This window comes from Herpailurus yagouaroundi, unplaced genomic scaffold, assembly GCF_014898765.1.
Source record: "Herpailurus yagouaroundi ecotype Mexico unplaced genomic scaffold, PumYag 160, whole genome shotgun sequence".
Taxonomy (NCBI): Eukaryota; Metazoa; Chordata; class Mammalia; order Carnivora; family Felidae; genus Herpailurus; species Herpailurus yagouaroundi.
This window is the reverse complement of record NW_024412401.1, coordinates 24,110,900-24,135,685: the sequence shown is the minus strand read 5'-3', so window position 1 is coordinate 24,135,685 and position 24,786 is coordinate 24,110,900. Positions and strand designations below refer to the sequence as shown.

Below are 24,786 nucleotides of genomic sequence, written 5' to 3'. Positions count from 1 at the left end.
GATTATTTTGCTAGAGGGGCTCCCAGAACCCCCAGGGTAACACTTATGTTTACCAGTTTATTAAAGGATATGATAAAGGATACCAATCAATAGCCAGATGAAGAAGTGTATTGGGCAAGGTATGGGGAAGGGGTAGGAGCTTCCATGCCCTCTCCAGCTATGCCACTCTCCCCACATCTCCATGTTCACCAACTCAAAAGCTCTCCAAACCCAGTCCTTTGGGTTTTTATGGAGGCTTCATTACATAGTCATGACTGACTAAGTCATTGGCTATTCTCTGGTTCAGCCTCTTTCTTTCTGGGGGATAGGGGTGGGACTGAAAGTTCCAAGCCTTGGGGCACTTCAGGGTGGCTCAATGGATTAAGCATCTGATTCTTGATCTCAGCTCAGGTCTTGATCTCAGGGTCCTGAGTTCAAGGTCTGAGTTGGGCTCTATGCAGGGTATAAAACCTACTGAAAGTTCCAAGCCTCTAATCACATGTTTGGTTCTCCTGGCAACCAGCCCCCCTCATTAGGTTCCCTAAGGGCTTTCTAAGAGTTAACGTATGAACACAACAAAAGTCAGCTTTATCGCCCTTATCCCAGGAAGTTCCAAGGGCTTTAGGAGCTGTGAGCCAGAAACCATGGACAAAGATCAAATACATATGAGAAATATATCTGGGTCATTTGAATGATCAAATATATGTTTCTTATAAATCGCAATATCACAGTCAGTTAAGACATTGCAATGTTGAACAGTGAGGTGCTGGGGCCCCACTCAGGTCAGAATTTCAAAGTTCTTTCCCTCTCTTATCCCCTCCAAATTCCTTTGTCCAGTGAGCACATTTTGAGCACCTCCAGTGTGTCTGGTACTATGCTGGGCATTTCACTTCCCTTACCTCATTTCATTCTCATAACGGCCCCAGGACCTGAATGGTATCTTCACCATAGTACAGATGGGAAAACTGAGACCCAGAAAGGTTAAGGAACCTCTAAGTTTGGGACTGATGCCTGATTCTCTTCTGTGGCCAAGAAGCAGGTGGTGTTTCAGAAGCAGGCACCCATCTGCAGTGATAGTTGTTTTCCCTGGGAGGGAGAGAGTCACTAAGCCTCCCGTGACCTTCCTGCACCCCACACCCAGTGCCACGCATAGGGCACAGGGCCATACCAATTAACCCCTGTGCTTCTCAGGCCGCCACCAAGCAAGTGATGCTGTACTGGCTGCAGCAGCTGCAGATGAAGCGCTGGGAGTTCCACAACAGCCTGCCTGCACCTCCCGTCGCCCCTGATGCCACCCTGGCTGGGAATGGGCCCGCCCTGCGCCTCGAGCTAGGTACCCAATGGGTTCGCCTCCTGCACACACACCCAGGGGTCTTGGTGACCAAGCGTTTCCCCTCCTGTTGGGAGTGAGTGGGAGGAGCCTCTGGTAAAGAAGCAAAGAGCCAGGGATGTGACTCAGGATCAGTTAGGGCACGGTGTAGTGTCAAGGGCAAGAATACGGGCCCTGAGGCCAGGACGTCTGGGTTCAAATCCTAATCCTGTGTGGTCTTAAAAGTCAGTTGCTTGATCTTCCTGAGCTTCCGTTTCCTTCCGTATAAAATGAGCGTGATAAACTATACCTACTTCTTAGGGTTGTTATGAGAACCAAATGAATCCATACACCTTAAGTGGTTGGAAGCATGCCGCACATTGTCAGAGCGCAATAAGTGTCAGCTACGGTTACGATGACCACCATGGGAAGGTCCGAAGAAATGAGACTCTCACGGGGTTGCTGTGCAGAAGGGTAATGAGAACACGCAGTTATTGTTGCTGCCTCCTACACAAATGCTTCTGTGTGTGCGTTGGGTAGGTCAGTGATTTTACCCGTAGTATTCCCTGAAGGCAGAATCCTTCACCTCCACGTGGCCTACAAAGGAAGTTGCTTGATCCCAAATCCTAGAACATCCAAGTATGGAGGAGTCCTGGAGATCACACCCTCCCACCCCCACGCTGCAGCCAGCCATATGGTTGGCAGGTAGAGAATCAGGACAGACCACCCCCAGCTGCCCCTGTAAGGGCTCGGAGCCTTGTCCCAGCTCAGAGCTGCAGCACGTTTGTAACGCCTCATCCTCGGTTAGCAGGGAGACCGAATAGGCGAGGGGACGACTTGTAGCCAGGCACCTCTAGAACTCTGTACCCATGTGTTTTCCATGTCCCAAACCGAGCTCTTCTGCCCTTGACCATCTGCTCCCCCAGTTTCTTTCCCATCGTTAAATGGCCTTTTATTCACCCGGCTGTCCGGTAACAGGACGCTGCCCTCACCCATTCGGCAGTCTGGGCTGGCCAGGCCGGTCGGTCACCATGTTGGCCGTGTCTGCCCTCTGGCGTCCGCACCAGGCCAGCCCCTCCTCGCTGCTGTACCTTGGCTCTGGCCTCATGGCCCCTGGCTGGAAAACCACAGTAGCCTCCTCACCCGTGCCCGTGAACCGGCCCGCCACCTCAGACCCATCCTCCCCACTGCAGGCCGAGCGGACTTTCTAAAGTGAGCGCTGGAGACCCACCCACCCGTGACCGAGGCCCCGCTTTTTAGCCCGGTGCCCAGGGCTCATCCTCCCTCGGCTCACCTCTGCCTGCTCCCCCAGTGCCCGCCTCACGCCGTGTGCACTTCAGCAGCACCAGAAGCTTGTCTGCCTGGCAAATTCCCGCTTATTCTTCATAGCCACGCTCCAGTGTCGCCTCCTACTCCTGCCAGGCTCCCCTTGGAAGCCTCCCAGTGCTATGCCGGCTGGACTCTGTATGAGCCCTCGACGCTTTTTTCGCATGGTTCTAACAAGGCCTGTCACGCTGTGTTCTCCTCACAGCATCCTTGTCGGTCCCTGCCCTCGGGTGGGGACCGTATCTTTGTCACTTGTGTCCCAGTACCAGGTGCCCTACCTGGCACATTGGATATTTGTGAGCGATTGCATTGGATTCTATAATTAAATGAGGAAAGGAAGGTAAAGCCCTTAGACTAATGCCAGGCACACAGTAAGTGCTCAATACATAGTAACTGTTCTAGTAACTTGTTGTTATATGTGTATGTGTACATTACTACTCTTAACATAACTGTTCTTTTCAGTTGTTAATAGTAATTATCAGTCATTTCTTCCAAGAACCTTCTGGGTGTTTCATGTGAGTAAGGGCTTTCTCTGGGGAAGGGTTTGTTTGTGCGTCTGCACTTGCAACCCACCCTCTCTCCACCAGAGAGCCAGCCCTGCCTGGTGTGGGAAACTGCAGCCTAAGTTGGCACAATTGGCCGAGATCAGCCTCAGATTTGCAGTGACAAGAAACCCTCCTGATGACAGAATTCTGGTGTGTCCGGAACTGAAATTGGAACTGAAATGGCTTTGGGATCCCACAGGTTCTTCTGCTGTGCTGAATCCTTTCCAGGTTCTTGAATTCTGTGGCTTTGGTTTAGTACATTTAGTGAGCCTCTCCGGGGCCAGCTCCTACTGGAGACGTGGCCGGGGGCCGGGGGGTGGAGGAGGGAGAGAGCAGTTGTCATAATGACCAGGACACCAGTCTCCCAAGGAGGACCCTGGTAGGAGATGCAGGAAGCTGGGATGTGGGCCTTCACCCTCCGGATCATGTCCCTGCGAACCTTTCCCGGCCCACCCAGAAGGACATTTGTGGAGTTGTGAGCGACCTGGATTTGCTGTCTGGAGCAGGTTGCCCCACAGCCAGTCCCCACCCTTTCTGGGAGGAAGCAGAGCCGGCTCCGGGACACTGAAAGCCAACTGACTCACATCTGCCTTTGAGTCACAGACACTTCATCTGGTAAAAAGTGTCCTATCACTGCTGTTGAGCAATCTGCAAGGCACGTTGTCTGCAGCTTTTAAGCGTTTACACCTTTATTTTATGCTTTACCTAAATGTTGGTCTCCACAAGAGCTGAGAAAGATCAAGGGCAAACCAGCAGATTAATGATAATATGTTGCCAAAGTAGGACACAATTTACACAAAATAGCACTTAGGTAAGAATATATTGTTGTAAAAATATGCGTACCACTGACACTGTTTCTAACACTTTACGTGCTTCTTTCATGTCATCTAATACTTGCATCAATCTTATGAAGTAGTGTCGTACCCATTTTACAGAAGAAGAAACTGAGACCCCCAGAGGCCAGTGGACCTACCTGGTCAAGGTAGCAGAGCAAGAAAATGTCCGCACTGAAATTTGAACCCGAATCTGCAGGCTCATAACCCCCTCCTTATGCTGAGGAGGCCACCGCCATGTCCAGGGCCCTGCAGGGAAGTGACTGTCTGGCCCAGGCCCTTTGGTTGGTCAATGACTTCCTACTGGTGGTGGAGCAGCCCCTGCAGCTCAGGCAAAGCGTTCGGGTGAACGCTGCTGAGAATTCCTTGTGCGGCCTTGGAGGGAGGCCCAGAGGCCCCAGACCAATCCTCTTATCCACGGGAAGTGCTAACCTTCACTGTGACATCACTGTCACGTGCCACCCATCTCTCAAACACCTCCTCGCGCTGGGGGCCTTCCCACTGGGCCTTCCCGGGAAGCCCCTCTCATCTGGGAACCGTCCGCCTGCCACAAAACCTGCTCTGACAAGCCACGTGGTTTTATTTTTTTTTTTTAATTTTTTTTTTCAACGTTTATTTATTTTTGGGACAGAGAGAGACAGAGCATGAACGGGGGAGGGGCAGAGAGAGAGGGAGACACAGAATCGGAAACAGGCTCCAGGCTCTGAACCATCAGCCCAGAGCCTGACGCGGGGCTCGAACTCCCGGACCGCGAGATCGTGACCTGGCTGAAGTCGGACGCTTAACCGACTGCGCCACCCAGGCGCCCCGCCACGTGGTTTTAGTGGACAAGCAAGGAACTGTGTTTGAGTGCATGACTCTGCTACCGGCTGTGTGACCCTGGCCACGAAAATCCCCCTGAGCCACTGTTTCCTCACTGGCGAATCCAGCCAGTGGGTGACATTCACCCCCAAGGCTTAGTTCTTGTGGCCTCAGGGTGGATTTAGGGCCAAAGGTGGACATTAAAGGAGAACAGATATTGGCAGTTAGGGAAGTACCTGCCAAGACATTAAAAATCTTAGGCAAATTGTACATTTTTTGTTTCTTCTGCATGAGGGAGGATAAAGATGGTTAAAGTATTGATAAACAAGAAAACCGTAATTATTTTGAATCAGCTCAAAGTCTGGATTAAAGACTACTTTTGAAAGATGCAAGTCCACAGAATGGGGCTTTTATGGTTTCCTAAATATTTTGATATACTTTACCTCCGGAGGAGACAGGATGGAGAGTATTCTTCCCATTTTAAAAATGTGGAACCGTGCGGCGCCCGAGTGGCTCAGTCAGTTGAGCATCTGACTTCAGCCCAGGTCATGATCTCATCGTTTGTGGGTTCGAGCCCCGCATCCAGCTCTCTGCTGACTGCTCAGAGCCTGGAGCCTGCTTCGGATTCTGTGTCTGCCCCTCCCCAGCTTGCTCGCTCTCTCTGTCTCTCAAAAATAAATAAACATTAAAAAAAATTTTTTTTTTAATTTAAAAATGTGGAACCTGGGGCCAGAAGAGAAAATGCGATTTCCAGTCTGGTCACAGCACCCTTCTAACAGAAACGTGGGTTGGCTTCGGTTCTTCCAACACCACAGCTGTAACCCAGGTTCTTTGGAGCTTTTGCTGAAACCCTCAGGGGTCCCGTGGGTCCAGCCAGATGAGATCCCCTATTAGCCCCCTCCCGCCCATTTGTCCTTCCCAGCCCCATCTCCTCTGTTCCCTCCTGGCATCCTCCTTCACTCCTTTAGCAGTTCAAAATCCTTTCCAGCCCTCTAGGCCCTGCTCCAGTGCCCTTCCTCCAGGAAGCCTTTCCTGACTTGCGGTGAAACAATCTGTCTTCATCTCCCAGAACTCGCCCGCACCTTGCCTGGCCTGCCCTCCAGCTTCTACTCACTTGGTCTTCCTGAAGTGCACACTTCTCCCTGCTCCTTAAGCTGGGAGCTTCCTATGCCTTTGATTATCTAACTTTCTCCAGCTCCACCAGAAACCTCAGGGCAGATGCCAGAAGTGTTTGGTGAGAGAGTGAATTGAAGAGAGGGAGCTCGAAAGAATGACTTGGGCCAAGTCGTGGCCCGGATGTGACAGGGCCTATTAGGAATTAAATATATTGATTGCAAAGTCTGTTTGTGAGTAGATGGAACAGCTCCCCCGCCCCTGCGGTTGTAGTCAATGTTTTTGCACCTGCACCCTGTTTGAAAATGGAGTGCAAAGGTAAAATTCCTTCTTCCCCTACATTTCACCCTCTCAGTAAAAGGGCTCCGGTGGAAGGTGCCTGCTGCCCTCCATGTCTCAGGAGCTGCCTGATCCAGATCCTACTGCCCAGTAGGTGGTCTTAATCCTCCCCTGCTTTTTGTAACACTCAAAACTAACTTCTGAGTATTTCATCTCCTCTCTCTTATACTTCAAATAATGTTACCTTAGCCTCAAAACGTTCCTTAATGTTAAGTGTTTTGAAGCACGCACCGTATAAGAATCGTTGCAGACCATTTACAAAAAGTAGAAAAGTGGAAGAAAAAGTAGCCATAATCCTGTCACCCAGAGACAGCCAATGTTCACATTACATAATGACCCCCGCTTGCCTTTTATTTAAACGTATTTCAGATCATATAATAATACAAACACCCTACCTTGCTCTACGGTACTACGTATTGTGACCCTAATGCCTCCATGTTATAAAATCTGTTTATAAACTTCTACTTTTGATGAGTATACATTATCTTTCTGTTTATAAAAAATAACGCATGTTTAGCATAGACAATTTGGGCAAAAACACGAAGCGATAATGAAGGCAGCCTGCTTCTGATCCCACCATGCACTTCTGACCTCTGTCCATACCACAGAGTGTATTTCTGTGAAACTTTCTCTACAGTTGCGATCATGATGCTCTAACCCAATTTTTTTACTAGCTGTTTTTATATCCCACACCTGTTCCTCATGATTTTAAGCATTCTTCATTAGTGTTGTTTTAAACGGCTGAGTAATATCCTATTTTCAGAAGGCATCATGATTTGTTTAACCCCTCCCCAGAACTTTACTTCTAGTTTGAGGGAGTTATTTCCAGTGTGAGGACAGACGGTGCCAGGATGAACCTCTTGGCTCATAAAGCTTTGTCTGCATGTCAGGTAACGTTTTTAGGGTAGATTCTCAGATGTAGAAGTATCAGCAGTTCTGCATATTTTAACGAGGTTTTCAGGAAGACTTTCTCAGTAAGATGCATCATTTTCCTGGAAGAACATTTAATGAAAAGCCTGCCTCTTTGGCTGCTCTTAACCTGCCAAAGAAGGCTTGCTCAGGCAGCCCACTGACTCCCACCTGCTCCCAGTGGGAACCCAGCCCAGTGCGCCTCTGTCTCGTATGTACAAGTGCAGCGACCCACGTGGGTGATTACCCTGTTTCTCTGTTCCACAGAGCAAGAGGAAGTGGAGCTGGAGGAGTTCCTGTGCCCTGTGCAAACGCCCCCTGGGCTCGTGGGTGTGGCAGCCGCCTTGCAGCCGGTGCCTGCCATGCCCTTAGCCCTTCAGAATATTTCCCTCAAGCATCTGGGAACCGAAATACAGTAAGTGCAGTGGGACCGAGGGGCCGGCCACGTTGCAGACAGCCCCTTCTTTGGAGCTTACAGTGATCTGGTGTGATCCCTGCAGGGATGTGGTCCTGGGGAGAGGGTGAGGGGCTTTATTTTTAATTCGTCACATCATTTCTTTAAAATACTACATTTGTGCTTCTGATTGTTAAAATAGTGCATATTCTTTGTAGGAAATTAGAAACATCTAGAAAGGTATAGGTTTTCAGTTACCCATGATCCTGCCTCCCAGACAGCATTCTTAGCATGTGGTATATCTCTTTCCTCTTCATTGTCGATACATGTATATGCATAACTGAGATCATATTGAATGTAATGTGATGATCGTGTCACAAGTGTCCTCATATGTGAAACGCATCAAGTTGTTAACTTTTTTTTTTCCAGAGTGATTGTATACGACCTACTTTTTTAAAATTTATTTAAGAGAGAATTTGCACATGCACAGCGGGGGAGGGTCAGAGAGAGAGAGGGAGAAAAGGAATCCCAAGCAGGCTCCGTGCTGCCAATGCAGAACCTGATGTGGAGCTTAAACTCACGAATCCATGAGATTATGACCTGAGTGGAAATCAAAAGTGGCATACTTAACTGACTGAGCCACCCAGGCGCCCCTGCAACCTACTTTTTAAAAATTTTTTACCTGAGTTTCATTTTATTTTTCATCTCGATAAGTGTAGTCTTTAATCTCCATCCCCTATTTCACCCATTCCCCTCCCCCCACCCCCCGCTTCTCCCCTCTGGTAACCGTCAGTTTGTTTTCTATAGTTAACAGTCTATTTCTTGGTTTGTCTTTCTCTCTCTTTTTTCCCTTTGCTCATTTGTTTTGTTTCTTAAACATATGAGTGAAATCATATGGCATTTGTCTTTCTCTGACTGATTTATTTCACTTAGCATTATACTCTCTAGCTCCATCCATCTTATTGCAAATGGCAAGACTTCATTCTTCTTATGGCTGAATAATATTCCATTGTGTGTGTGTGTGTGTGTGTGTGTGTGTACCGCCTCTCATTTATCCATTCATCTATTGATGGATACTTGGTCTACTTCCGTAATTTGGTAAATAATGCTGCAATAAATATAGGGGTGCATGTATCCCTTTGAATTAATGTTTTTGTATTTTTTTGGGTAAATACCTAGTAGTGTGATTACTAGATTGTAGGGTAGTTCTATTTTTAATTTCTTGAGGAAACTCTATACTGTCTTCCACAGTGGCTGTACCGGTTTATATTCCCACCAGCAGCACAAGAGGGTTCCTTTTTCTCCACATCCTCACCAACACTTATTTCTTGTGTTTTTTATTTTAGCCATTCTGACAGGCTTGTGAGGTGATATCTTATTGTAATTTTGATTTGCATTTCCCTGATAATCACTGATGTTGAGCATCTTTTCATGTGTCTGTTGGACATCTGGATGTCTTCTTTGGAGAAGTGTCATGTCTTCTGCCATTTTTAATAGGATTATTTGGTTTTGGGGTATTGAGTTGTATCTGTTCTTTATATGTTTTGGATACCAATCCTTTATTGGATATGCCATTTGCAAGTATCTTCTCAAGTACCTTCCATAGGTTGCCTTTTAGTTTTGTTGATTGTTTCCTTCACTGTGCAGAAGCTTTTTGTCTTGATATAGTACCAATAGTTTATTTTTGCTTTTATTTCCCTTGCCTCAGGAGACATATCTAGAAAAATGTTGTTACAGCCAATGTCAGAGAGATTACTGCTTGTGCTCTCTTCAAGGATTTTTATGGTTTCAGGTCTCACATTTAGGTCTTTAATTCAGTGATCCAGTTTCATTCCTTGACATGTAGCAGTCCAGTTTTTCCAACACTATTTGTTGAAGAGACTGTCTTTTTCCCATTGTATACTCATTCATTCTTTGTTGAAGATTAATTGACCATATAACTGTGGGTTTCTTTCTGGGTTTTCTATTCTGTTCCATTGATCTATGTGTCTATTTTTATGCCAGTACCATACTGTTTTAATTGTTGCCACTTTGTAATAAAACTTGAAGTCTGGAATTTCATATCTTTAGTTTTTTTTAATTCAATTTTAATATGTTTAATTTACTGTATGTTGATCATTTCTCAGCTACTTTTTCATTTATTATTCATGTATTGTATATACAATTTCCCGCTAGCAGGATTTGATTTAAATAGTTTTTAAGAAGATAGTAATATGGCCTGAACTTTAGAGGCTGACTGCATGGATTTGTATCCTGGCTCCACCAGTCATGGGCTGTGCTGTCCTAAGCATCTTGTTTGATTTCTCTGTTTCACTTAAGTTGTTAGTAAAAGTGAATACAATAGTGCTTGCCCTACAAGATTAGTGTAGGAGTTAAATGGGTTAATGCATGCAAACTGCTTTAGAACTGTGCTTAGTACTTTATAAATATTGTTTGCTGCTGTCATAGACTCTGGGTCTAAAGTTCTCTCTTGTCTAGCAAAAAAGCAGGATGTAGGATTAAAGCGAGAGGTGGCTAATGTCTGGGAAAAGACAAGAGCCCCGAATAAGGGTCCTTGCCCCGTTTTTATTAGGATCAGAAGGCTTACAAACATGGCGATGGACGTGCACAAAGGGACAATAACTTGTGGACATGAGGGAAAGGGAGTCTTGAGGATATTTGGGGTGAGGGGTTTGGGTTAATACAAAACAAAATCTGGGTACCAGGAGGAAGGTTGTTTACAGCAGACAGGAGGGTGCACCTCTGTTTATCTTAGCCTAGGGGATGAGACAGGTAGGGGGAGTAACCTCAGGGTTAGTAAGGTACGTCTTTTGTTAACCATCTCCATTCTGGGCTGCTTTGTCTGCAACGCAGTGGTCCATAGTCCAATTCACCGATTTACCTAACTGGCCCTGTTCTCCCGTGAAAGCAGCTTTTCTGCTATAGTACTAAATTGGGGTGCTTCCACCCTGAATATCTAATCTTGTTTATTTCATATACCTATGTATTGGGCATCTTTGCGCCATTCCTATTTTAGGCCTTTGCCTCTCCCTCTCTATTCTGGGGGCTCTGCACCCCCTGTCTATTTTGGGGTGCCTTTGCACCTTCCTATTCCTGGCACCTTTGCACCTTCCTATTCTCGGGGTGCGTTTACACCTTCCTATTCTTGGGGTGCCAGTCTGAGTTGCCCAAACTCAGGATTGAGCGTTTTATGACTTTGTATTTCTTTATGTCTTGTTAACCCATTGGTGTAAGCCCAAGGAATTCCTAAGCTTATCCCCTACATGCTGCTATTATCATTTATCTAACCAAAGAGAAGGAAGCTTTTGGGAATTCATACTGTATCCAATACTGATCTGTTGTGGTGCTTATTTTCTGTGTGGACTTCAGACAGACAGGGATGTCTTAGGAAGCAGACTAGATTGTTCCCTGGACTTGGATTAGAGACCCCTGGCTCTGTGTGGCTCCTTTACAGAATTTCCCTGTCGGCTTCAGCATTTGAATTCGCTCAAGTAACTAGGAGTGTAGTGATACTGATCCCAGGATAGAAGCAGGTTTTAGGGGAAAGACGGTAAGTGTCCTCTAGGCCTGCTGGCTGGAGGTAAAAGTGGCCCAAGAGACATTTGGATGGAAGGAGCTGGAAACTCAGGAGAGAGATATCAGCTTCAGAGAGAGACTTAGGAGGTGGCATGGGTGAGCCCCCTGGTGTGAGTAGACAAAGAAGGTGGCCTGCAGGGGATTTTCCCTCAGGGGGAGCTGGAGGGAACTGGATGTGCTGGGAGCCTTCTGGGGGGGTCGGGGAGGGGTGGCGAGAAGTCCAGCCATCCAGCCAGGGTGTATCCAGGGGGGTCTCACCAAGCTTAAGCCAGATCAGTGCCTGATGAAGGCCACAAACAGCAGAAGTGGAAGAGAGAACATGCAGAGACAGAAGGGAAGGAAGTTTCAGAGGATCAGTTGGTGACTTCCGTCCTGACATTTGTAATAACCCACAGAAAACGTGAGGGAAAAGTGCAAGAAATGGGCTTCTTGCCCTGGGCTGTTGCGAGCCCCCATAAGATTGGGGTTGCTTTTGTCTCCCGCAGCCTGGGCCCTGGCTGTTCTTACAGCTTGCTGTGAGCTCTGCCATGAGCCCGAGTCGTACTCTGGGAAAGGAAGTCAGGGTATTCCAGAGCACTGTGCTAGGTGCGTGGCACTGGCTCTGAGTTGTCTGAACAAGCCTGTGAGGTGGTGTCAGAATGGCTAAGTTCTCAGACCATGGAGTTAGACGTCCAGGTCTAATGCTCAGTCCCTCCGCTCACTGGCTCTATGATTTGGTTACTTATCCTTGCCAAATCTCATTTCTCCTCTCTCTACAATGGAGGTGGTACTAGTACTTCACTGGGCTGTGGGGAGGATTAAATGAGTTGAATTACTGGTGTTAGCTTGGCGTCTGGCCCATGGAAGGGTCCAGTCATTGTCTGTTGTGGACATGTTCCTCATCCCCATTGCAGACAAGGAAAGCCAGCCTCTGGGAGGATAAATGGCTTGCCCAAGGTTATCCTCCCAGAGCAAGTCTTTATGACCGCTCCGCCCATGCTGACCAGGCCCTTCAGACCTGGAGCTAATCCTACACAGAAAACGACCTATGAACTGCTCCATACAAGGTCAATAAATTTATGAAATGGAGATACCTCTTCCAAGTGCAATAGTTCGGCTAGGTAGTGGCCACCTGGGCTGTGTCAGTAGTTAATGAGCATCTATCTCCAGAGGTGATGTGTGCTAGAGCTTAGGAGGCCCTTTGCTGCCCCGGAGTCAGGGTTTCTGTACCCTCCCCTACCCCAGGAATGACTCTTGTGAGCCCCTAGACACATAGGGGAGGCAAGGGGACATGTAGGCAGCAATGATGGTCACCCACCCAGCGAGCGCCTCTGGCTATAGGAATGTGTTCCTGAGTCCTCTCCAATTATGTGGCTGTGATTTGTGAGATGCATGTAATGGGGCTCAGCACAGGACCCAGCACGAAGTGGTACTCAGTAAATAGTGCTCCTCAGGACCACCATTTTCTTTTTAATATGACCACTACCCTTTCATTTGTAGATGAGGAAAGTAAGAACTGGGAAGGGGAGGTGACTAAGTCAAAGAGTCAGAGGCATCTTACAATAGAATCTTAATAACAACAGACAAGAGGGGGCCTGAGTGACTCAGTTGGGCATCTAGCTCTTGATTTTGGCTCACACACTCTCAGTTTGTGGGTTCTAGCCCCTTGTCAGGCTCTGGGCTGATGATGCAGAGCCTGCTTGGGATCTTCTCTCTCCCTCTCTCTCTGTCCCTTTGCTCATGCTCTCTCTCACTCTCTCTCAGAATGAACAAATAAAACTTAATAATAACAACAACAACAGAGCAAAAGCAATCAAAGACCAAATTTCAAAGTCAAGCATTTGGAATGCTGAGTTCTAATTTCTTCTTAGTTCTTAACTTAACAGATTGATTTTCCCTTCATCAGTCAGCTGTACTCTCCATTAAAGTACAATTTTCTATCTTATTGTGGACCCAACTATACCAAAAGACTGGATTTTGTTTTAAAAACAAATTTCAGATCAAATGATGGTTCTTTGAAAAGATCAACAAAATTGACAACCCTCTAGCCAGACAGACCAAGAAAAAGACATGAGACTAAAATTACTGAAGTCAGGATCAAAAGATGGAACATTACTACCAAGCTAACAGAAATAAAAAACATTATAAAGGGATACTATGAATAGTTTTATGCCAACAAATGAAGAAAGGGACAAATTCTTAGAAAGACACAAATTACCAAAACCGATGCAAGAGGAAAGAGAAAATCTGAATAGACCTATACCATGTAAGCAGATTAAATTAATAATAATAATAAAAAAAAAAAAACTACCCCCCGCCCATACAGACGAAAAACCCTAGGACCAGATAACTTCACTAGTGAATTCTACCAAACATTTAAAAAAAGAACCAATACCAATTCTTCACAAAATCTTCCTTCCAAAAAAGAAGAGGAGGGAACACTTCCCCAATTCATTCTGTCAGGCCAATATTATCTTGATACCAAAACCTAACAAAGATATCACAAGAAAAATTTTTGAATGCCCAAAGCCTTCACCTAGAATTTCCTTGTGTTGATTTTGCCAGTAGGCATGTTTTTTCCTAACTCACCTCATCTTGGGACTCCCAGCTATATGTAAGAATTTCAATTTCAACTCTGCACTCTGGGTCCAAATGCTTTCTTTCCTCTCGTGCAACAGCCAAGGTTCTAGGCATCTGGAATCAACAGTTGATCTATGAAAAACATCTTGTGGCCATGCGTGGTGATGGATCTTCAATAGACGTATCGTGGTGATAATTTCACACTAGATTGGATAAATCTGTCGTACACCTGAAATGAATGTTATGTGTCTGTCAGTTATATCTCAAAAAAACAAAACAGTTGACCCCAGAGCAAACTCATATCCTAAGTCAATTTTCATAGCAATAATGCTGCAAACACACTTCAGAATTCAGTGTCATATGATCATTTCTCACACATCTGGATTCAGCTGATACAGGCTAGGTTCACTTGGTCTTAACTCTAAGCTGTTGGTAAGATCTAGGTCTACTTCTCGTATTTCTTATCTGCCACAGACCAGCAGCTGCCTGAGACTCGTTCTTGAAGAGGACTAGCCCTATATGCAAGGACGTTTTAAGCCTATAAGTTTAGATCACATCTGCTAACCTCCCTTTGGCCAAAGCAAATCACATGCCTTGCCTGAGCCCACAGGAGAGGGAAGAAGTACTCTGCTCCTGCGGAGGTGGTGGGAAAGGAGTGAATGTTTGCTGAGGACTAATCTAATCTACATAGTCACCTTCTCACTTGAATTCACGTTTAGGCCCCAAGAATTTCCCTTCCTTTCTTGGAAATTTAGCTAAATGTTTTTGAAATATGCTTGGTGTTTACCTAGCATCTAGGTGTTTGTGAATAAGGGTTTTTCAGGGTAATTTTTCCATCTTACTGCTAGAAGTATATGTTGTACATAGAGATGACAGCAGAGCCAGGACTCCATCACAGATCTGTAGAACTTCATGTCCCCTTCTTTTTTGACCACGCTATTGCTGCCTTTTAAGTAAATGACCCCCTAGTGCATTGTTTTCAAACTGTGAGTTTTATAGCTCAGTACACATATATAGCTCAGTAAAACTTACAAAATATTAACTCTTTAAAAGTGGGGTGCATTCTGATATTTTCCATTCCATATTTTAAATGCTGGTTATGATACTAAAATGATTTTATAATCTACTAATAGTTCAGAACCTGCCATTCAGAAACACTGACCTGGTGAACTCTTTTAATCATTTTCTCTTCCTTGTTAATTTTGGAATATGTTGGGGCACCTGGGTGGCTCAGTCAGTTAAGTGTCTGACTCTTGATTTCAGCTCAGGTCATGATCTCACAGTCATGGGACTGAGCCCCACATCAGGCTCTGTGCTGAGTGTGGAACCTGCTTGGGATTCTCTCTCTCTTCTCTCTCTCTGCCTCTCCCCTGCTCACATTCTCTCCCTCTCAAAAAAAAAATTTTTTTTTGGAATACATCTACTTTTGTATCTTTGCAAAGGGAAAATAAACTCAGTTGAATGTCCTTTTATCTGCCTCATTATGAATTTTTCTGTGGCTGTTGGTCCTAGGCCAGCCTTTGGTGCTACCTAGTTCCTTCCTACAAACCCAAGTGTATTGAGCCTGCACACTGGGCATGTGCAGCCCAGTACCAGGTGCCACAGACATGCAGGTAGGTTACTGTCCAGATCTTGAAGAAATGACACCATTATTCAGCCTAGACAAGTACTTGGTCAAAGGGTAGCCCATTCACAAAGTGCAGTAAACTCCTTGGAGACCAGATGATTAGTGAAGGCCTCAAGGGAGAACACATCTAAGTGGGGAAAGAGTGCAAGGGGAGAAGGATCCAGGAGCGGTTTGGAACTTTGCTCAGCAGAAGTAGGGAGGTACTGATGATTTTTGAGCAAGTAGTTATAAAACCAGATGAAAGTTTCAGGAAGTTCCTTTGGCAAGTTCATTCAGCATTCATTCAGCACATATACTGTAAGCGCCCTCAATGCTGCAGGCGCTATGCTAGGCATGCATGGGGGCGCCTGGGTGGCTCAGTCTGCTGAGTGTCTGACTCTTGATTTCAGCTCAGGTCATGATCTCACAGTTCGTGGGATCGAACCCCGTGTTGGGTTCTGCACTGACAGTGCAGAGTCTCCTTGGGATTCTCTCTCTCTCTCCCTCTCTCTGCCCCTCCCCTTCCTGTGCCCCTCCCCTGCCCATATTCATGCACATGCACACGTGTGCTCTCTCTCTCCCAAACATAAATAAACTTAAAAAACACAAAATATTACAGGACACCTGGGTGGCTCAGTCAGTTGAGCATCCTACTTTGGCTCAGGTCAAGATCTCATGGTTCATGAGTTTGAGCCCTGGGCTCTGTGCTGACAGCTCAGAGTCTGGAGCCTGCTTTGGATTCTGTGTCTCCCTCTCTCTCTGCCCCTCCCCTGCTCACGGTCTGTCTCTCTCTGTCTCTCAAAAATAAATAAACATTTAAAACACACACACACAAAAACACAAAATATCTTAATGAACAGAACAGGCAAACATCCCTGCACTCAAGAGAACTTACACTCCAGCAGTGGGTTTGGGGGTGGGGGAATCAAGCTTCTGTTATTAGCAATATCATGTGTGGAAGGCGGGAAGTACAATGAGAACATGAAAAGACGGGCGAGGCGGGTGGGGAGCGCTCGGGCGGGATGCATCTTGCAGGGTGCCTGGAGTGTGGCAGACCGCTCCGGGCATGACTGGGGCTGAGGATGGCAGCCTCATGCTCCTCTGTTTTCCTTTCAGAAACACGATGTACAATATTCGGGGCAACAGGCAGGCTTCAGGAACAGGCCACGGACCTCCAGGGGAAGATTCTCCACTGAGCGGGGAACCTCCGAGGGCGGAGCAGCCTTTGCCCTCTGACCCCAGCACCCCAGGTGAGCTCTGCCCAGGTTTGAGCTGGGCCTTTAGAGGCCAAGTGAGTGCCCTCTTTCCTCCCCCAAAACCAACATCTACGCTTGTGTGTGTCCAATAGGACACTCGCCGGGTCACTCCTTGTTTCTATGGGTCTGGTAGCAGTGACTCCTTTTTTTAGTAATAGTGTTGTGGTAAAATATACATAAAATTTACCACATTAACCCATTTTAAGTGTATAGTGCAGTAGCATTATGCACACTCACGTCGACCGCTGCCATCACCCACCTCCAGAACTCTTCCCCGTCTTCCCAAACTGACACTCCTGCAGTGATTCTTAAAGTAATGAAAATATCTCTCACCTCTTCTTTCTTACTTTTTTTAATTTATAAGGAAAGGATATGAAAATGCCTGTGTGGGCTGAGCAAAATCAGATCTCTGCGTGTCTATCCCGGCTCCTCCGTAGCACTTAATTATTGCACAAAATGTGAGTGGCCCACACCGCCGTGGGGGTTGGGCTGCTTTTGCAGTTAGCATGGGTGCCCCCCCACCCAAGACATACTGTAACCTAGAAATGGAAGAAAACCAGCTGCGGCAGCCCTGTGGGGGCTTCCAGCAGGGGGGACCCCTGCCCTGTGGAGCAGTGCCTCCAGAGAAACCTCCCCTTTGGAGCGGCGTCTTGTGAGGCCGCGCAGGTCACGTGAACAGTCTGAGAGGGGACCGGTGCTCTCTCAAATCAACGGTAATAAAACCAGCACCCACATCTAGCACCTACTCTGTGCCAGGGCTACTCTAAGCACTTTTTTCCCTTTGGTAATGGTTTTATTAAGAGATAATTCACATATCAAACAATTCACCCATTCGAAGTATACAGTTCGCCTTAATCTATTTTACTTTATTTTTTTAAAGTTTATTTATTTATTTTGAAAGACAGACAGGAAGAGCAGAGGGAGAGACAGAGAAAGAGAATCCCAAGCAGGCTCTGCACTGTCAGCATGGAGCTCGATGCTGGCCTCAAACCCATGAACCGTAAGATCATGACCTGAGTGGAACTCAAGAGTCAGAGGCTTCACTGACTGAGCCAGCCAGGCGCCCCTCACCGTAATCAATTTTAGAGCATGCTTATTATCCCAACAAGAAACCTTGCATTCTCCAGCTCTAGGCAACTACCGTTCGACTTTCTGTCTCTGTAGATTTGCCTGCTCTGGATCGTTCATATAAATGGAGTCTGAAATATCTGGTCCTTCAGGACTGGCTCCTGTCGCTTACCAGAATCTTCTTCCACGTGCACTGAGCACCTGCATTAACCTCTTTAACCCTTCCAACATCCTGAGCGGTTACTAGATACCATTGTTGTTCTCGTTTACTAAATGAGGGAACTGAGGATGGAGAAGTGGAGTGACTCACTCATGGCCGCATAGTGGGTGCAGAACTAGGGTTCAGGTCCAGCCCTCTGGCCCCATACCACCACCTCAAGCCTCATTTTCTAAAGCGGTGATTTTTCAGACTACATGTTTCTCGCCATGACTCCTTGACCCCCATAAACAAAATCTAATATACAATGCAGACCACAGCAGACTTGAGGCAGAGGTGGGAGTCTGGGCTCCCCTTGGCTCCCCACCCGTCCCTCCCAGTCAGCTCTGCCACACTCCCATGAAATCCTACAGCACTGATTGAAAAACCACCCTCCTGGGCCTCATTTTCTCCAACTGTGAAATGGGCATAGTGACCCCTACCTTGCCTGCCCTCAGGGTGAGTGGGCAGTATTGTTATCAGAGGGCAACAAGGCTACAGCGAGCCCCCCTGCTCTTCTATACCCCGTGGCAGGAAAGAGAAAGAGGCACTGCATTTTTCAGAGCTCTGCAGTCTGTTGTACGCAGTGCAACCAGATTTCTTTCAAGTCTAGAACAAGACCATTCTGTTGTACCCAACAAGGTCAGGGAGTTTCTGGTTCCCGTCACCTACTCGAGCAGTTTTTTATCTGTTCAAGATTGTTTGGCTGGCCCCAGAAGAAACGTGGTAAATTATTCGGCTCATCCTCTAAGCCCTCACCTGGGATCCCATACCACGTCCTTATATTTAACACACTAGTCCCAAAAGGATCGGGGATAGCTTATTAAAATACACATCAGGGTAAAGAAAATGAGTCATCTGGGTTAGGAAATTTAAATAAGATCAAGATATCCTATAGAGGAGCAAAGAGTGGGCAGCAGTGTGTCTGAGCTTCTCAGCAGCCAAGGCAAAGAGGGAAATGCAAGTGTTAGATGATTTCCAGCATCCCTAAGAATAAACATATATTTTCTTGGAAGAAGCAAACCTTTTCTGGCACTGAGAGCTGTGGATGGCTCAGTTGGTAGAGCGTCCGACTTCAGCTCGGGTCATGATCTCACCGTTCGTGAGTTCGAGCCCCACACTGGGCTCGCTGCTGTCAGCACAGAGCCTGCTTCAGATCCTCTGTCCCTCTCTCTCTGCCCTGTCCCTCTCTCTCTGTCCCTTTTCTGCTTGCGCTCTCTCAAAAATAAATAAAACATTGGGAATGCAAGCTGGTGCAGCCACTCTGGAAAACAGTATGGAGGTTCCTCAAAAAACTAAAAATAGAACTACCCTACGACCCAGCAATTGTACTACTAGGCATTTATCCAAGGGTACAGGTGTGCTGTTTCCAAGGGACACATGCACCCCCATGTTTATAGCAGCACTATCAACAATAGCCAAAGTATGGAAAGAGCCCAAATGTCCATCGATGGATGAATGGGCAAAGAAGATGTGGTATATATATACAATGGAGTATTACTCGGCAATCAAAACGAATGAAATCTTGCCATTTGCAACTCCGTGAATGGAACTGGAGGGTATTATGCTAAGCAAAATTAGTCAGAGAAAGACAAAAGACAAAAATCATATGACTTCACTCATATGAGAACTTTAAGAGACAAAACAGATGAACCTAAGGGAAGGGAAACAAAAAACAGGGAGGGGGACAAAACAAGAGACTTATAAATATGGAGAACAAACTGAGGGTTACTGGAGGGGTTGTGGGAGGGGGTTGGCTAAGGGACACTAAGGAATCTACTCCTGAAATCATTGTTGCACTATATGCTAACTAATTTGGATGTAAATTAAAAAAAAAAAAAAAAAAGAAACAACAAAAAAAAGAAAGTAACTGAAGACCCCAAAGAGCTTTTGTTAATGTGGGTTATATCTACTGTTATTCACTGTACTAGAAATTACAACTGAGAAAATATTAAGCATTTATATATCAATTCATTTAAAGATAATGGACTTATATAATAAATAATAAGTGAACATAATAAATAAATAAACAAAATAAATAAATAAAACATTGAAAAAGAAAAATGTCCCTGGATGCAGGCTGATGACAGATCCTTTACTAAAGGATAGATAAGACAAAACAAGGCAGCATGGGTGAATGACTCTGATATTGGATTTGAATGAAGAATAAAAGAAGATAAAAATCAAATGAAATAAGAAATTCAGCAATGGTTGGCAAATGTTTTCTACAAAGGGCCAGAAAGTAAATGTTGGAGGCGTTGTGGGACATATGGTCTCCATTGCCACACTCAACTCTGCCCTTATGGAGTGAAAGCAGCACAGACAATGCACAAACAAATGAGTGTGGCCATGTTCCAATAAAACTTTATTTACAGAAGCAGGCTGTGGGCTAGATTTGGCCTGTAGACTGGATTTGGCCCATGAGCCAGTGTTTGACATGTATGTAGAGGAAATAGGAAATAAAAGAACTGTGCAGCCTTGGGATGATCAACTATGGGAAATATGTGTCCTAACCTAGCTTGTAATGGGAATCAAACAAGAGGGGCACGTGGGTGGCTCGGTTGGTTGAGCGTCTGACTCTTGATTTTGGCTCAGGTCATGATTCCAGGGTCGTGGGACCAAGCCCTGTGTCCGGCTCCACACCGAGCGTGGAGCCTGCTTAAGATTCTCTCTTTCTCTCCCTCTGCCTCTCCCCTGCTCATTGCTCACTTGCTCTCTCTCTCTCTCTCTCTCTCTCTCTCAAATAATTAATTAATTAAAAGGAGTCAAGCAAGAGTTTGAGTTACTCTCTGGGGCAAGAATGCAGAATACAGATACTCCATACTCCTATCTTGAACAGTTGTGTGTACTTTGGAACTTGCCCACAGGGTAGAGGTGGGATCCTGAGATAAGAAGCAAGACATCCTGCCAGGGCTTGTGCCTGAGGAGATGGCCGCCTGCACCAGTGGTGTCCTAGGAGATCACCCATGCAGGCGGGGATCCAAGAGCACAGGACAGGCACACTTTAGAGGATGGGCTGAAGGACCAGCCAGTACAGTGTAAATAATGTTTTTAGAGTCAGATGGTTCTCAAAGTGTGAGCCCTGGGCAAGTTGCATCGGCATCACCTAGGAATGTCTTAGAAATGCAAATTATCAAGCCTTACCCCAGGCCTGTTGATGAAAAGTCTGGGAGTAGGGTCCCACAGTCTGTGATTTAGCAAGCCCTCCAGGTGCTTCTGCAGCAAGCTCAAGTTTGAGAACCACTGAGGCCACTGATCATAACCTCTGTGTTCCTCCTTTTGAAAGATCCAGCGGATTCTCTAAAGCCTACGCCCAAGTCTTCTCTGACTGCCAATCTCCTTCAGAAAGCCAAGCGCCAGAACAACACCTTCCCACTCTTTGCCGAAGGACTCACACGGAACCGAACTGCCCAGGAAAAAGTGTTGGCCTTGGAGCAGCAGGTTCTGATGCTCACCAAGGAGTTAAAGTCTCAGAAGGTGAGCTCTGTCCCCAGAGAGGCCCCAGGCTCCAGTGGACCCCTCTGGGCCTGGAGCTTTTGAACTAGACCCGGCACATCAGCCCAGCTTGGCATATGCCCATCTGTGGTCCTTACCAGCCAAACTGCTAGTGGTTGAAAATGCTGTGCTGTTAATTACTAAGGGACATGTGGACACTCAGACTAGGTGACGGAAGACCCTCAAGGGCAGGTCTCTGGAACTTACTTTGTAATTGCTCTTGGACTCCTCCTGGAGGACTGTGCATGGCCCATCCCCACACTGAAGGGGGATAGCATTCGGAGGAGGGGGGTCTGGATGCAAGGTCCTGGGAGGGGCTGCTGAAGGAACTGGCAGCTGGTAACGGTGCAGCTCCTGAATGACTGTCAGAGGACAGAGAGAGAGCAGGCAGGTCTGCGTGGCTCTAGGGCTCAAGCAGGCCCGAAAGAGGACAGTGATGAGGAAGACTTAGGCTTAGTAGAGAAATTAATTATAGCAGTTAAGAAAGGAAAGAGTCACATGGTCATTGTAGAACACAGATCGCACACATACACAGACATTCAAATCATTCCCAAATCCTACAACCCAGAGAGTAAGTCGTGTTCACATTCTGGGGTGACTCTGTGAAGTAGTGAGAGTCCCAAGGCAGGGGGTGAGAGGGACTGCAACACTGGGCTCTTTTTGGCACAATAAAAGTGGTTAAGTTAGTGCAGTCGTTACTGAAAACCTCAAGGGTGGTGCCTGGTGATGCCTCACTGGGCCCCACTGAGAACCCACACTTCTCTTCCTCCGAGAAGAAGGCCTAAGTTTTCATGTTTGTGCTTTGGCTGCCCTGAGTCTTTTTCTGCTTTATCTCCCGGCTCTTGCTTCTGGGGAAGAGGGGGGTACACTGTATTTACCTCTGAATAGTCTCCTTTCACATGTCTTCTCCTTTCTGCTGCTTTATGTTTGAAGAAGACAGCCTAGAAAAATGCTCTCCCTGCCTAATTTTGCCCCTCCTCTGCCCTTTCTTGCCCTAAGCTGATACCAAGGCAAGTAGCAGAGGCTTCACTCCTGGCAGGTCAGCGGATACATTTAATGAAGCAGGCCTTGACTGAAGTTCTCAAGGGAGGAAGCTCATCCGTTTACATGTTCTCAGTCCATTTGTTTTTGTGTCAAGGCCTTGTTGAGGACCTGTGGCGTGCACGCGGTATTCTAGGTGCTGGGGACAGTGAGAAGAGACGCAGGCCCCGCCCCTGCAGGGCTTACATTTCGTGGCAGAGACAGGCGGTAAGCCCGCGAGCACCCACATACATCATCATGGCGTGTGAAGTCCCCTCCGCCGTCACTTAGCAGCCCAGCTCTCTTCTCCTCCCATCGTCCCCCGTTCCCGTCGCAGGGCGGCCGGCGGTCCTGAGAGCTAAGAGAGCATGCAGCTGGGTGGGAGCAGCTGCCTGTTCCCTGGACCGGTACAGCATAAGTTCCAGGCTGAACCTGGCCAGGAAAAGAAATCTGGATGTGACCTCTGCCTCTCCCTTCAGCACACCTTCCCCTTCTTTCTAGGAAATATGGGCAGCCTCCTGTGGCTTGGCCTTTGCTTTGAAGGCATCAGGAATCATTGAACGAAGGAGAGAGGCCCGGGAGACCTAGATTTCAGTGAGGTTTGCCCCCAACATCTGTGCTACCCTGGAGAATGTGGCATTCTTCAGTAAATGAAGTTAAGCTCTTGGAGATCAGTAAGGCCCACCCAGGCTGCTGACAGCTCCCCTGCCATCAGAGTGAAAATGGCAGGAGGAAGTTGTTCAAGCATTAAAGGACCTGGACTTTATTTCTTTTTTTTTAGTATTTATTTATTTTTGAGAGGGAGAGACAGAGTGCGAGCAGGGCAGGGGCAGAGAGAGAGGGAGACACAGGATCCAAAGCAGGCTGCAGACTCTGAGCTGTCAGCACAGAGCCTAATGCGGGGCTCTAACTCACAAATTGCGAGATCATGACCTGAGACGAAGTTGGACGCTCAACCCACTGAGCCACCCAGCCACCCCCAAGAACCTGGACTTTCTTACTGTTCACTTTCCTGGCCTGGGACAGACAATCAGAAGGAGAGAGTCTTGCAGTTTCACTTTTGACTCATGGGATGAGTGGTTTCTGTGTTCTCCTGCCCATCTCCCCAACGTGGGAGACTGAGCACAGAAGGTATAGGCCGCAGTTCTGGCCGAAGAAGTTTCTTAACCTTGCATAGCCTCAGCTTCCTCCTCTGTACATGTACAGCTGGGCTTACTGGAGAGGCCTGTGTCCGGATTTGTAAAGCCCGGTGTCTGGCAGCCAGCAGCCGCCCAGCAGATGCAGGCTTTGTTGGTTTGGGCTGTTACTGCAGCATTCCCTGCCCTCCTTATTGATTCCTAATGGCCTTACAAGAAGTGACACTTTCCTCTGAGGGGCCCTGGGAAGACAGACAGGCACCCGTGAGGACCTCCAAGAAGTGAGTGGCCTAGCAGTGATAGGCGAGGGTCAAGTCTTAACCCCACATCAGGCGGGGGGAGCCCCAGCTTTACCAACTCAGGTTTTTAACTCCAGCCCGTATACCAAAACCAAAGAGGGGAAGGAGAAAAGATCAATTCTTGGCCCAGAGGTAGGATAGAGGAGGCCTGCAAAACCTCGGGGTGCCCAGCAGTGCCCCGGACACGCAGAAATGCCAATCAGAGGGCCCCTGTCCATCTGAGACTCTCTGAGCCCAGTTCTTCAGCTGGGGAAGCAGCCCCTTGGATGTCCTGGGCTCACATCTGCAAGATGCTTTCCTGTGTCTCTTCTTGGGAGGTACTCTCTTTCTGCCTGAGGGTGCAGGAGGATGTGGGAACTGGAAGGGGGAAGTGGGTCTTGTCCGGGCTCAGCCACCCAGGTGGCCATTGCCAATAGCAATTGTGATTCTTTAAGAATTTGTATCTCAAATTCTCAAAGTCTGTTGAACGCCGTGGAGGACACAGAGGTACACTGGCTCCCTGCCCTTGGGTAACAAAGAGCAGATAAGAGCATGCATGACTGGTGTTAAGTGTGGCCACAGCTCTGTGCTGGGGCTTTGCATGCATTATCTCTAATACTACAGTTATTAGCCCCCTTTTCCCGAAGAGGAAACTGAGGTTCTGAGAGGTTCTGAATGCCCAGGGTCTCCCAGCGGCCAAGATAGATTTCACACTCTGGTCTGTCTGCTTCTAGAGATTTTTCCCTTTTTACCATGCCATACTTAAGGATCTCAGAGAAGGTAGGTGACCGGCCTGAGGTCACACAGCTGAAGGAGCCAAGACTGAGACCCTGGCCTCCTTCCCCCGATCCAGGACTTATCCCAGCCCAACCACCTCCTCCATGTTCTCCAGGTATAGTCCAGCATGAGAGCACCGTAACTGCTCTTCAGAAAATATGAACACAGTCCTTGTATCTGGTGTCATATTAAACTATAGGGCCACTCCAGTACCTGTTGAGCTATTATCTGTCCCAGGCCCTTGTAGCTGGCCCCACAAGAGATTTGGACT

The 24,786-nt window shown here is 47.1% G+C and overlaps 1 protein-coding gene across 6 annotated transcripts in view; it reads left to right on the top strand.

Moving 5' to 3' along the window:
• Window positions 1-24,786, top strand: part of TBC1D2 (TBC1 domain family member 2) — a 55,003-nt gene that overhangs the window by 3,969 nt on the left and 26,248 nt on the right. For 5 of the 6 annotated variants that reach the window (XR_005792579.1, XM_040481796.1, XM_040481793.1 and 2 more), the window contains exons 2-5: window positions 1,171-1,312; window positions 7,422-7,569; window positions 16,406-16,539; window positions 21,096-21,286. Coding sequence is in view for 5 of the 6 variants with exons in the window: in XM_040481796.1 (XP_040337730.1) it covers window positions 1,171-1,312; window positions 7,422-7,569; window positions 16,406-16,539; window positions 21,096-21,286 (615 nt within the window). In the remaining variant the exon portion in view is untranslated. The remainder of the gene's footprint in view (window positions 1-1,170; window positions 1,313-7,421; window positions 7,570-16,405; window positions 16,540-21,095; window positions 21,287-24,786) is intronic. The other variant, XM_040481797.1, reaches the window with a different exon arrangement.